The sequence below is a fragment of the Oryzias latipes genome, chromosome 6 (genome assembly GCF_002234675.1).
Source record: "Oryzias latipes chromosome 6, ASM223467v1".
NCBI lineage: Eukaryota > Metazoa > Chordata > Actinopteri > Beloniformes > Adrianichthyidae > Oryzias > Oryzias latipes.
This window is the reverse complement of record NC_019864.2, coordinates 16,475,204-16,488,055: the sequence shown is the minus strand read 5'-3', so window position 1 is coordinate 16,488,055 and position 12,852 is coordinate 16,475,204. Positions and strand designations below refer to the sequence as shown.

At 38.0% G+C, this 12,852-nt stretch overlaps 2 protein-coding genes across 6 annotated transcripts; one reads left to right on the top strand and one right to left on the bottom strand.

Annotated features, from left to right (window-relative positions):
• The first annotated feature begins 224 nt into the window (after positions 1-224).
• zwilch (zwilch kinetochore protein) lies at positions 225-4,799 on the top strand. The gene is made up of 18 exons (XM_004069989.4): positions 225-448; positions 556-598; positions 694-786; positions 970-1,154; positions 1,251-1,441; positions 1,534-1,613; positions 1,687-1,842; positions 2,000-2,071; positions 2,160-2,253; positions 2,333-2,385; positions 2,484-2,586; positions 2,677-2,756; positions 2,843-2,999; positions 3,161-3,189; positions 3,268-3,404; positions 3,479-3,574; positions 4,096-4,211; positions 4,303-4,799. The coding sequence occupies exons 1-18, from the start codon at positions 399-401 to the stop codon at positions 4,389-4,391; spliced, it is 1,824 nt and encodes a 607-aa protein (XP_004070037.1). The 5' UTR covers positions 225-398; the 3' UTR covers positions 4,392-4,799.
• Positions 4,593-11,828, bottom strand: lctl (lactase like). Of its 5 annotated transcripts, XR_002873408.1 has the most exons (18): positions 11,646-11,828; positions 10,810-10,890; positions 9,364-10,371; positions 8,569-8,743; positions 8,328-8,488; positions 8,153-8,240; positions 7,979-8,088; positions 7,772-7,900; positions 7,473-7,568; positions 7,266-7,320; positions 7,018-7,179; positions 6,649-6,926; positions 6,439-6,565; positions 6,164-6,363; positions 6,009-6,072; positions 5,642-5,734; positions 5,195-5,239; positions 4,593-5,002 (listed from the first exon to the last, which is right to left on the bottom strand). XR_002873408.1 is itself a non-coding variant. In XM_023955780.1 (17 exons), the coding sequence occupies exons 4-17, from the start codon at positions 8,693-8,695 to the stop codon at positions 4,887-4,889; spliced, it is 1,758 nt and encodes a 585-aa protein (XP_023811548.1). In that variant the 5' UTR covers positions 8,696-8,743; positions 9,364-10,371; positions 10,810-10,890; positions 11,646-11,828; the 3' UTR covers positions 4,593-4,886. The 5 variants fall into 5 exon arrangements, 4 of the variants coding, with proteins under 4 accessions (XP_023811548.1, XP_023811549.1, XP_020559686.1 ...); XM_023955780.1 differs by lacking the exon at positions 5,642-5,734; XM_023955782.1 differs by lacking the exon at positions 5,195-5,239 and having other exon boundaries at positions 4,914-5,002.
• Between the last annotated feature and the right edge of the window lie 1,024 nt (positions 11,829-12,852).

Sequence of the window (12,852 nt, the reverse complement as noted above, 5' to 3'; positions counted from 1 at the left end):
ATATGACAATTAAATATGTTAAATTGATCATATTTTTTCCTAAGAATAAAAAAACCCCACTTTTTTCAATTGGGACTATATGTCGACTCCACGTTGGCGCATGAAACTAGAAAGCCCGAACTACTTTCCCATGTCTCTTTTGAAGGTAATAATATTGACTTTTTTGTGTGTTATTAAAATTATTTGTTTTCAAAAGTTGTTTTAATTTAACTTTAAATGTGTTGGATTTCTGTAAAACAAAATTATCGCTGATCACAATTTGACCTATGACCTGATGTCGTCACACTGTGGAGAAGCGCGGGAGTGTCAAAACATCAACAGTGGCTCACATTTTTAGCTATAGTTTGGGTTCTTATTTGCGGTTCTTTGTATTTTGAGCGATCGACTGAAATTACGTGATGGGTTCGAAGGTGATACTTAACGCTAAGGAGTTTTTCTCTATTCTTCGGTGAGTGCTGTTTAAACAGTGTCGACGTGAACGAAAACAAATCATTTATTTTACATGTCGCTTGACCAATTTCTATTATAATTTGTAAAGATGTATGTCGATTTCAGGTCGCTTCAGGTTGAAAGTAGCAACGATTCAGTCACATTTGAGGTAATTTTAGCTGAAGTATTTGCAGCGGTAAAGTCTCTGTTCTGGGTTGATAAAAGTATGAAGTTGTTTGTTTAAATAATATTTATTAATTCCAGGAGGACATCCATATTGTAAAAATGAATGGGGACAAAATTGCTGCAGTGAACATGTATTGTGGCAACCAGACCATCTTTGTTTGTGAAAAAGCTGTAAGTATTCTGAACTTTTGGATGGGTCAAATAATTAGGAAGTGGGAAGCAATTGATGACTTTTTTTCCCAATAGATTGGTTATATACTGATGTGGGTTTTTGATTTTTAAGTGTATGCATTTTTGATGCAGCTGATATTTAACTTCTGTTCTCTTTAATGCTGTAATGTCTGCTTTCTTTAGACCCCAAAAAAATGTCAACCAGAGAATCAGCAAATGACATCAAGCTGTGATGATAACGACGATGACGATGCTGCTGATGATGATATTGATGTTGATGATGCTGATGATGATGGTGCTGATGATGCAGATGCAGATGCTCTGCAGACAGAACTGGTGCCACAGCCACTCACAATCATGAAAGCAAGGTGGGGATAAAATGTTCAACATTTTGCTTATATTTACAAAACGTAAGGCCATTTTCCAAGCTGTGTTTGTAATCAACTGTTTTCCTGTCTCTAAAGGCAGTTGCTGTCTTGGTATACATTATCTTTGAATCCTGGTATGTCGATTGCTGACAAGAATCCCGCCTTACATCCTCTTTGGGTGCGCTGTGACATGTCTGACCCCGCTGGAACAACTTGGCTTGGGGCCGAACCAGTCTGCGTCGACACTAAAATAACTGCCATCAAACTCTACTCCATCACCTGCAAATGTATTTCTTGGCCATTTATCCCAAACTAACTCATCCTTGAATCAATAAAATCATATTATTGTAACTGTTTCACACGTTTTACTCATCCTTAGGTTCAACTGTGGACAAACGGTCTCTCATAACCTTAGAAGAATTAAAACAGGAGCATAAAAAAAGGCACAACTCGTCTTCTGTAAGTGTGCGTGAACTTAAGTTTGTCTGCATTTTATGATCCTTTGTTGACATACATTTGTCAATGCTTCCAGATAGGGATTAAAGGCAGTGCTAGATTCAGTCTGTTTGGCTCCACTGTTGTCGAGAACACGACAATTGAGTCGCAAAGCAGTGTCACAGTGGACCTGAAGTGGAGTCATGTGGAGAGTGTCCTTGAGGTCCCACCTCTGTCCTCGACTGCAACACTGGTGAGCAGCAGAGACTCACACTGCCTGTGTTTTAATAGAAAGTATTTCATTATTTTATACATCAAAGTATAAAAAAACAAATAAGGATTTTTCACGGAAATTTGAGCTTTAATGTCTGATTTTACTTCCCTTTTTTTGGGTCTTTTTTTAATTGCAGAATATTAAAGTTGCTACTGGAGACATGAGAAGCCCCATGTTTGAGATGTACAGAGAACTAGAGTTTCTACAGGTGAGTTTCTCATCAATTAAGCTATAAATGTGCAGATGGCCTTCTGTTAAAATAAACTCAAGTTTTCTGGTTTTTGTTTCTTTTTTAGACTTTAGCAGATGGTTTGAGAACGGGTGAGACTGAATGGATGGAACCTTTGGAAAGCATGTCAGCTGTTAATCTGACCAAATCCTACCTAGAAGGTATTAACTTTTAGAAAAGTGAATGCACCCCAAATACTCCATCTAGTGGTAAAAAAAAATCTTTTGTTTCTGTTTTCAGAGCTTCAAAGTACAGCAAAGACACCCCGAGATCAGCCAGCAAAGACACCTGAGGTAACATAATACTGTGCTAAAACCTTTTTTTCTTCTTCAAAAATGCACGTAGCAAAACTTATGTTGGATCTGTTTTGTTTTTTTGTCTGTTTTTTAAGACCTCAAAGAGGAAGTCTGAAACGGAAACTCCAATTTTCAACTCTTTCTTGGAAAGAGGAGACATGGACTTCGTGGAGCAGCTTTGGATTCGCATGAGAAAAAGTCAGTCAGGTTGTCTCTGCTGTCAGAACTGGGGTTGCCTTTCAAATGGACAGAAGGAACCATTCTTCTCCCACTTTCTTTCCACGGCAGGCGTAACCTCATACCAGGATATTGGAGACTGCCTGAAGTTAGTCATTGACGCCCTAAGATACGGTGACATCAAGCCCTGGGTAATTAGCAATGTAGCTTTAAAAAAAAACAACTGTTAATTTCAATGAAAGGATTTATAAGCACTCTGTTTTGGGGTGTTTTACAGATTCACAGAGACAGCAGCAGCTCCCTCAGCAAGCTCATTCTACAGTCCTACCACCAGCAGGTGGATCATGTTTCTCTGACAGGCATCACTCCTGTCAGCATGCTGCTAGAAATGGGTTTGGACAAGATAAGAAAAGACTACATCAACTACCTGATTGGTAACCACCTAACTATTGCTGTAAAGCTCCCCAACTAAAACACAAATACTTTTTAACCTAAGATTCTGTTGCACTTCTGATTTATAAATTCAAAGTCTGGGAGGACTTTAAAAAAAATACAAACTGCAAAAATTTTATTGCAAACATTTTTCTTGTTTCAGGTGAAGAGCTGACCACTCTGAATCACTTGGTAAGAGGAAAGTATTTTTAAAAGACCCATCTGACACTTCTGAGATGTGTTTCATCATAAAAACAATGTTTTTCTCAGTGGTATTATTTGAACACGGAAGTCGATTTGCAAGAGCAAGTGGCTCGACTCAGAAAACTGCACCATCTGCTGGACATCATCGTGACCAGCAGTACCTTCCTGTGTCTGCCCTACGACCGCCTCTTCCATCTCACTCAGTAAACAACTGAAGATTTTTATCGCAAGTTTAATCAAGCTGAAAAAGAACGTTACATTTTCGTTTCATTTGCAGATCATGCTTGCAGTACTACAAAACAGCCGCATATGATGAAGAGCACGAGTTTAAACTCCAGATCAAACCTGCAATGATCAGCCATTTCTATCAGAAGTAAGTTCTGTCTGTTCTGCCTTTTGAAATGACCATTATTTTGAAAAGCAAAAATGTATTCCTCTATCTTTAATGAGATTTTATTCAAGTTGGGCAAACATTTGGATCTTATTTTCCTTTGTAACTTTAGCATGATTCTTCTTTTTTTTATTCAGTTCAATTGTAGAAATCCACTAGAGCTTCTTTTTGGTATAGAAAACACTACAAACATGTATGTGATGAGTTCTGCTTAAGCAGTAGAAAAAGTAGTTTTGTGATTTAATCGAATGTCAAGCAGAATGTCAGAATGCCAAACAAACTGTGGAAGTATAACGAAATGTTTGCCTTATATTAATTTGGAATCTTAAAGGAGCGTCTGTTTAGTGAGAAGTCAACCCATCAAATCAGATCAAACAAAATCCATTTTGATCTCAACTTGCAGCCATAAACAACTTATTTTATTAAGAAAAAAAAATGTATAAATGCCACTAAAAGAGCATAATCACAAATGTTAAACCAGACTGGTTGGGTTTTTACCACAGAGAGCACCCCATTAAGTGGGGGGTGGAGGTGACCAGCGGACACACCCCCTGGGAGGTGCGGACATCCTTGCAGCTCAGCGACAGACCTCTAGTTGATCACGTCGTCTTTGAAACCGGTAATATGTCCCCCCCCAAAAAATCTGAGTTCTATTTAGTCAATATAATGATGATGAGTTAATTTCTTAAAATATGTTTTTTTCCCCCCAGATTATCCAACGGACACAGCTAGTGAGGACTGCGAAGAGCCTGCTTTCTTTTCAACCATGTTGTGCTGCAGCCTTGTCAGCTGTGCATAATTTAGTTTAAAATTGCACAAAAACATTTAGGTGTTTTGAGATTTGTGTTAGCCACTGAAACTGTTATTAAAAACCTGCAGTAACCCCTTTTTGTTTTATTCTGACATTACCTTATTGATTAAGTGTACCTCTCTGTCCATCTGTCTGTCCATTTTTCTTAAGAGAACAATGGCAGAGAAAATAATACATTCATTGAAGAAATATTGGCCAAACAAATTAGTTTAATTTAAAGTACAGAGGATAATAGTGGCTGTTAGCAAAAACAACATTGCACTTCAGTGTTCCAATATGGAAATCAATATATTGGAGGTGTATTCTGAAAGTTTTGCCTTCTAAGTTCCAGTATTTTTCCGGAAACTTTGTATTCACACTTTAAATTAACACTCAATAGTTTTCTCTAAGCTCTGTTCAAATTCTCACACATAACTCATTAAAAAGATAAGCTCTTGGACCACATGTGTGCACAGACTGTTGATTTTGGGGTTTGCACACTTTCTAGTTCCGCCGCCGCAGCAGGAACATAAGGAAGATGGCACAGAGCAGAATGGAGAGCGTGCACACGGTGGGAACAACGATCTCAGTCACCATCTCCATGTGGCTGGTCAGGGGGTCTGCAAGAACAAACACATCCATGCACGTTTTTGTAAAAAAAAAAAAAAACATTTTATCCAATAATCTGGGGACTTCTAATGAAGCTGCTTGTAATGAGGCAAAGTCACAGCACTCAAAGGGTTAACATTTCTCTGCTCATTTAAATCCGTTTTTTTTTAAATCACTTTTTCTGAGCAAAAGGAATTTCTTACCATGTATAAGTCTGAGAATATTGGCAGCAGTACTCCGCTGTTCCTCTATTAAAAGAAGCAAAAGTACTCACAGTGGATTAACAACAATTTAACCCTTTGAGGACTGCATGCATCTGCTGGGGAATATTTCACAAAGCTGCATTCAAGAGTTTTCTAAGCCAAGAAGATTTTAATGTGAAGCCATGGACAATTAGGATGCTAAATTATTTTTTTAAACTTTGTTTTAGAAATTCCACAGGTATCAGATTTACGGACTTAAATTTAAAATACGCTTTGTGAAATACTTCTTCATTTCTTTGAAGCTGCTGTAAGAACAGTTAAGCAGAACAGAATTAAAGCATGCTCAAAAGCTGCTAGCTAGTTTCTTTATTTGTAGTCTGCTGCAGAGGCTTCAGTCATTTAGTCTTTTCTTTTTATAAACCACACATAAAAAAAAGCACAAGTTACATTGATTTGGGGACATGCAACCCAAGGTCTAAACTTCATCATGCACTGGCCAAACCTTGGGCTTTTCTGCATGTTCCTGGGGTATTCTTCTAGCTGGAGGGGCAAACAAAGAAGATATCTCAGGAATTCTGCACCTCAGGACCTCGGGTAAATTTTGTTTTCCCTATTTTGTTTCTCAAAAATAACTAAACAACTAAGAATTGAGTCACCAATAGGCTAATTGTCATTTTCAAATGATTTATTACTCAAAAAAGCAGATTTTAATTTGAAATGGGATCTTTGGGATGGAATCTTAATTTGTTTACCCCAGCTAGTTTTTAGGCCGTATCACTAGATTGCGGTGGAGGGATGTTTCAGAGGAACTGACCTGCTGCCAGCAGCTGATTGCTTGAAGAGCAGGTTTCTACCGCCTTCCTCCTCCAGTTTTCAACCTGTGGATGTTCACCATAAAAGTTTCTTAGTTATGGAAAAACTTTTGCTTTGCTTTTTTAATGGTTTCAATTTTGTTGATTGGAAAGTAACCTCTCTTTGGTTTGGAAATCCGTTGGAGCTGATTACTTGTTTGTAAAACTGGACTGAAGCTTTGGGATAGCGAGGCTTGTTTTTGTTTCTGAAGTCCACATAATACAGTCCAAATCTCTCCGAGTACCCTTCATCCCACTCAAACTTGTCCAGTAGGGACCATGCGGTGTAGCCTTTCACATTTACTCCATCTTTGATTGCTGGGTGACATGTAAGAGGAAATGAGATGAAATTTTGATCAAGCAAGCGGGATTTACCACCAACATTAAAGTCACCTTTCAGCATCTCATTGATGTAGTCTTTGAAATACTGGATCCTCCAATCGTCACACAGCTCCGTGCACAACATTTTCTCAGAGACTCCATTCTCTGTCACATAAATGGTTGGGTTTCCATACTGAGTCTGGATTAGGAACAAAGCATAGCAATTCACTTTTCTAGTGTTGTGTGTGTGCAGCAGATAGCTTTTCTAGTGTTGTGGTTCACCTTGACAAAATTCAGCAACCGTCTAAAACCCCAGGGGACAGAATAGAGCCACTCTGATCCGGGGTCAGGCCAGCGCGGGTCAACCAGCTCAGCCACGTCCCGGTCAGTGAAGAAGCTGCTGCTGCTCCGGCCTGATGGGTTGTTCTTGTGGGTGATGTAGCGAGTGGTGAAATGACCGATACCGAGGAAGTCACAAGTCCCTTTGATGTAGCTCTTCTCTTGGGGGGAAAACGAGGGCAGTCGTGATGTCCCCAGCCCCTGTTGAGCACTCTTCCTTCCTGCATGGCAAAAAAAAAAAACCAACAAGTTAATTCCCGACTGATTAACAGAACAGAGAACTACCGGATCAAGTAGTTGCTGTTCACTTACCAACAAAGTCTTTCATCACCTGAGGGTAGTCACCATGAAAGATGGGGGTGGCGAACCAGCCCAGGGAGAATTGGACATACCTCTCAGATGCTTCAATGTCTCTCTGGTTGCTGATGTCCACCGGCTCACCCCAGTCCCCCGACAAAGAGATGCCAACCAGACCTGCACAAGTCAGCATTGGTTCTCAAAGATACTTAAACGAACAAACAAGTCTTACACACCAGTTTATAGAATTTAAATTTGTATACCTCTTTGTTTTCCTCTCCACTGTGTATCGTAAGTGTGCCAAACCTTAGCGTGAGCCTACAGGGAAAGGCAAGTGTTTATCTTTCAATTTATTACTAAAGTCAGATTTATGGGACAAAAGTTAGCCCCCCCACACATGTGAAGAGTCTAAATCCATATCACTTTTTTTTGTGTACCTTAAACATATAAAGGCACGCGTGGCCGCTTACCTTAATAATGTGATGTGCAGCTCTGTATGCCCCCGTCCCTCTCAACCTTAGCCCAGGGGCGTGTTCTCCGGTTTCATACCCCTCAACTGCTACAGACTGCAGATGGGAATGAAGGTGCTCAAGTCAGGCATTGTCAAGGTTGCTCTTCACTTACTATCATGGTTGTTGATGTTATCATTTCTTCCAATCAGTTTTATAAAGTTAATCATTATTTTTTAATGGAGATTTAGTGACTGTTTTTCCTTTAAAAATGGTATCATGAAGGCAAGATTAAATGGAAACTCTAGCTGTCAACTCACCCATGGATTGCTGAAGGTAATCCAGTGCTTCACTCTGTTGCCAAATCTCTCAAAGCACAAGTTTGCAAACTCATTAAAATGATTGACCATGCTGATGTTCTGCCATCCTCCATATTTCTCTTGTAGAAACTAAAAAAGCAGATAAAAGCTTGAAAGATTCATGAAGCAAAATCATGCTTAAGGAAGGTTAGTACTGTGTAAACCAACCTGAGGAAGGTCCCAATGATACAGCGTGACAATGGGCGTGATCTTGTTTTCCAAAAGTTGGTTGATCAGTTGATCATAATACTGTATTCCTCTTTCATTTATATGGTCAGCTGAAAATAACACCAGAGTTGAGATAGAAACACAATCTTGTGCCAGTTAGAAGCAGTTACTCACACTTTATTCCAGTGGGAATGATCCTGGGCCAGGAGATGGAGAAAATGTAGTGGTTAAGCATCAGTTCCTTCATCAGAGAAACATCATCCTGCATAAAAACAGGAAGTGGAAGCTTAGATTTTATTTTTCTGCCTACCCAGCCCCTTGTGGTTTTGCTAGCTTTGAGAAACTCCACCTTGACTTTGTAGTAGCCCTCACAAGAGGAATCTCCTGTCTCATTTTGTTGGATTTTGCCTTTTTTGTGACTGAACACATCCCAGATGCTCAGTCCTTTTCCATCTTTGTCCCAGGCTCCTTCTGTTTGATAGGCCGAGCCTCCGGCCCCCCACGAAAATCCTACAAAATGCAACATTTTAAAGCATAGATACCTTTTTAAAAGACCCATCTGACACCAGCTTGTTGTTTTTTTTTTTTACCAGCTGGAAAAGTGCCATAATAGAAGGAGCCGTGCTCGTCCTTTGTCCAGTCGAAGTCCTCAGCCGCAGACAGACACAACACCAACATAAGCACATGGCACACACTGACTGCACAGCTGGGCCGCATGGTACCTCTGAGTCTGCAGCACAGTTCCTGACTCGTTCTGCTCCACTCCTTCAAAAACAAGAAGCTTTAATCATACATGCCTGCAAATGTACGAGTTACAAAGACAAACTTGATAGGTCAAAATGTCAATGAACTGCTGGCATTCTGAAAGCATTCAATATTATGAAGCATGAGGGATGGGGGGGGTCCCACGTTTCTAATGCAATGCCTCTTTTCAAATTCAATGGAGTGTAGAAACATCTTGCTGAGGCAGACAGATCCCATACAAACTGTTGTTCCACCTCTGCAAGCAAAGCTAGTGTCACAGAGGTTAATGTATCTACAGTTCACATGACAACCATTTATCATATGCCCGGAAAAAAGAACAGGATTGTTTGACAAAGCAAAATAATTCAAAGTTATACTTTTTTGGAGCATCAATAACAAAGAAAACAAACCAAAAAAAAGATCAAACAATAATTATGGGTTAAAAATTCTTTTTATCAAGCATTTGGGGTCAGACTCATAAAAAAAACATTATTAGAAATTTATTATACAAGTATATCAGCTACATAAGAAACGTAAAAAAGGAATGTACCAATTTCACATATATTTTACACATTACAGACCACTCACTCTTCATAATTACAAATGTTAAATAAAATGTAATTACTTTCTGGTCCTGTTACCTGTAAGCTTTATGAAGATTGCATTTGGAGCAGGCTGGCCACCTGAGTCTGAAAGGCGACAGGGATTTTCCTGGAGCAGCAGAACATGTAAAAAAGCAGAGGTCTCTGAACCCCCCGTTTTCACATTGGCTGCTGAAACGCTACCCTTCTCCAGAGCTGTCCCTGCTGTCAGAGTGAAAGCTGGCAGTATTGTCGGGCAGCCTGTATTGTTTTAACTGTTTAGAAAATGCTGAATGGTTTTCTAAACGAAAGTGTTTGCTCTGCATAATCCATTTTCCTGGATTAGGTTGGGACAAAAGTATTAACACCATAACTTTAATTTTTAACCCAACTAGATTTCAAAATGAAAAAAATAGCAAGCTTGTAGACAACTGCCACATGAAAATTTTTTTATTTTTGTGCTTATTATTTTGTACACAGTGCATCCATATTATCTTCATCCGTTATGTTATATTTGAACAAGACAGCTTTGATTTTTCAGGGAATTTTTGCTATTTTTGTTATTCCCTAATGTTCAAAGTGTCACAAACGTTACAGTACAGGCACCTATTTTAACACAGTTTTAATGCACTTTACTTTACTCACACATGTTCTATAAAATTTGACATTTGACTGCAGGTAAGGACTGAAGGTATAATGTTGAAAATGAGACACACAGGGGATAATGCTAACTCTACAAATCCAAGCACTGTAACTCATTCTCTCAAAATAAGTTAAACATGTTAACTAATCAAAACAGAAAAACAACCAACCCAAATCAAATAAAAACATGTGTTTGGTTACATTAAGTTCACATTTGTCTTCAGTCAATGCACAGACGACCCACAATTCTCAGTAATCATCATCTTCCTCCTCATCGTCCTCAGGCACAATTTCAAGCTCATTTTCGTCTTCCTCTTCATCCTCATCTTCTTCCTCATCCTCTTCCTCCATATCACTATCCACAGCTGCGTTCAGTAGGAGTTTGGTGCGATTGATTTCACTCTCATCGTCAAGATTCATTTGAACCTAAGGGGGAAGGAAATAAGACAACAGCATGCCTGTGAAAACATTTGTCTCAAAATGAATCAGAAGACAATTTGAGTTGGTGTGAAAGAACAAAATCCTGTGAGCTCACTTTTATGGAAAAAAAAAAAAACCAAAACTTAAGTATGGGCTTTAGGAGTCTTCACAGCCAATATACAGATATTGCATTAAGTTAAGAATAAGCGCACACAGTGGATAAAAATGAAATAATTAATACAAAAGCTCCTTTACTTTAACTATGTCCTTTGATGCACTATAAAAAGTGTTCCAGATGTAAAGATCAACCATGTTTCCTTTTACTTTACAAAGTGGGAATTTTTCAGATTTAGTAACATCTTCCATTTTATCCATATGTTTATTTATATATTTACACAGCGAGCTAGGTTGTGGTTTTATGTTCTGCAAGTTCAGGTCGTTTACCTCAGTTTCAGTATTTGAACGCTGAGAGGCCGCATCTTCTGTTTGGGCACTGATAATAGACTTCAAGGTTCCTTCTTCAAACTGAGACATGACACAGATATAACATAAATGTCAAGTGAAAACCCACATCCATGAATTTTTCCCGAGCCTGCACTCACTTTCAAGCGGTTCAGCTGGTCTTGCAGCATGACTTTGATTTTGAGGAGAGTCTCCTCCTCCTTTTTCAACTCCTGCAAGCGGCTGTGCATGTTTCCAGCTCCAGTCAGACCATCACTCAACACTCTGACAAAGCAGAGACAAAGTCTAAGGTTTTCTAGTCTAGAAGTGTAGAGTGTTTTGCATGAAATAATTTTATAATAATTATAAAAAAATGTATAAAATAAGCCATCTTTATTAAACAAGTATAATTTTTATACTTAATTTAAATAGCATGAAAAACATTAACATTAGGTCCAGCTAAAAGACAAATTATATATATATATATATATATATATATATATATATATATATATATATATATATATATATATATATATATATATATATATATATATATATATATTTGTGTGTGTGTAAAACAAAAACCTCTTAAATTACAGTACAATTTAATTAACGCATTTATGAAACGTAAACACACTAAAATATTTGGGTGAATTACACTTTGAAGTATTTTTCTTCCAACCCACACAAATTTGAATTCTATCTGCCAAACGTCTTCTTATGTAAAAAGATTATCATCAAAACAATACAACCCAACGCTAGTCAACGAACAAGCTAGCTTCCACCAGGAAACAGTTCTGCTCGAATTTGTTTACTTATCTAGGTTGTTTACTTACCAAGGTTCTTCTGGTCAATCTTCCCGCAAGACTACCATTACAAAGTCGACTGAATTCGGGAAAGGACTAAAAAAAGGTTTATCCGAAAGGATATATTTTGCATACAGACGTGCAATGCACATCGAGACGACATTAGTTCCTGTGACAAGTTTTAGATCATATCCGGTATCAAGATACATTCAAGTACTGTAGGAAATTTAAACAGTAGTCCGACCGTCTACGAGTTGCAGGTTAGAAACCTATGGTTTTGCATTAGGCAGTAACCTAATTCAAAATTTACATTTCTTCGGCAATCACGTTTTGAAGAGTAAATTTCTCTCAAAATATCGTTAAAAAAACTCTATCAGAAAATATTTTTAGAAGTAATTTTGAACTTCCTGTTCATGTAGAAAAAAACCGATCACAAGATAAAGTACCTCCTAGTCGGTGATTTTGAAGGCCAGTCTACTGGGCGACATCCTGTGGTGAATTGGTGGTAATCCCACGTTTGAGTCAATTTTTCTTTTTTGACATTTCTGTACTTTAACACATAATTTTTATATCACAAAATCTTCAAAGACTGGTATACGTATTAAAATAGATTTTTGTTATGATTTTATTTTTAATTGGTTGTCAATCGATGCATTTCAAAGAGAGTACTGAAGCGGCAGGTGTCAATCTACATGTGCAGTATGAATATGCCTGGGATTACTTTTTGTGCATAAAAAATTTGAACGACTACTGCAGGTCCTATAACAGTTTTTTTCTTCTTCATATCGTGCTTTTTTTCATCTTTTAAAGCTTGTACGTATGCCAAAAAAGTTTTTTTACGTTTGTTTTTAAAGCACTTTTGGTGGTGAGTAAGCTTCAGAAATAGGTTATACATAACACAGTTGTAAAGAAAAGCCATGGCATTGCCTGGCCTTAGACAAACATTTATCACTCTAGGATACCAACCTTCAAATCATTCAGGTTTTTCTGAATTCTTCCAACCTCCTTTGGATAAAACAAAAAAGCAGAGATGAAACAAGTTATTAATTCAATAAAAGCTCAAATAAGTAACAGATGGGCCCTACTAATCTGAACAAGATTAGGAACCACTCTTAATCAGTCTTCAAAAATGTTTAAAGAGGCCATTAGGTTTTTATAGGATTTTTCTTGCTAAGTTCATCCAGATGTGTGCATTGTTGATCACACAGCATGCAAGCACACCTGGAAAATAAATGGA

Excerpts from the sequence above, each read along its gene's own strand:
- zwilch (XM_004069989.4), top strand. The coding sequence starts at position 399 with ATGGGTTCGAAGGTGATACTTAACGCTAAGGAGTTTTTCTCTATTCTT. Across the intron at positions 2,072-2,159 it reads GAGAACTAGAGTTTCTACAG|ACTTTAGCAGATGGTTTGAG; the intron begins GTGAGTTTCTCA and ends TTTCTTTTTTAG. Across the intron at positions 2,386-2,483 it reads AGCCAGCAAAGACACCTGAG|ACCTCAAAGAGGAAGTCTGA; the intron begins GTAACATAATAC and ends CTGTTTTTTAAG.
- lctl (XM_023955780.1), bottom strand. The coding sequence starts at position 8,695 with ATGCGGCCCAGCTGTGCAGTCAGTGTGTGCCATGTGCTTATGTTGGTG. Across the intron at positions 8,241-8,327 it reads AGGGCTACTACAAAGTCAAG|GATGATGTTTCTCTGATGAA; the intron begins GTGGAGTTTCTC and ends GTTTTTATGCAG. Across the intron at positions 6,073-6,163 it reads GATTTCCAAACCAAAGAGAG|GTTGAAAACTGGAGGAGGAA; the intron begins GTTACTTTCCAA and ends GAACATCCACAG.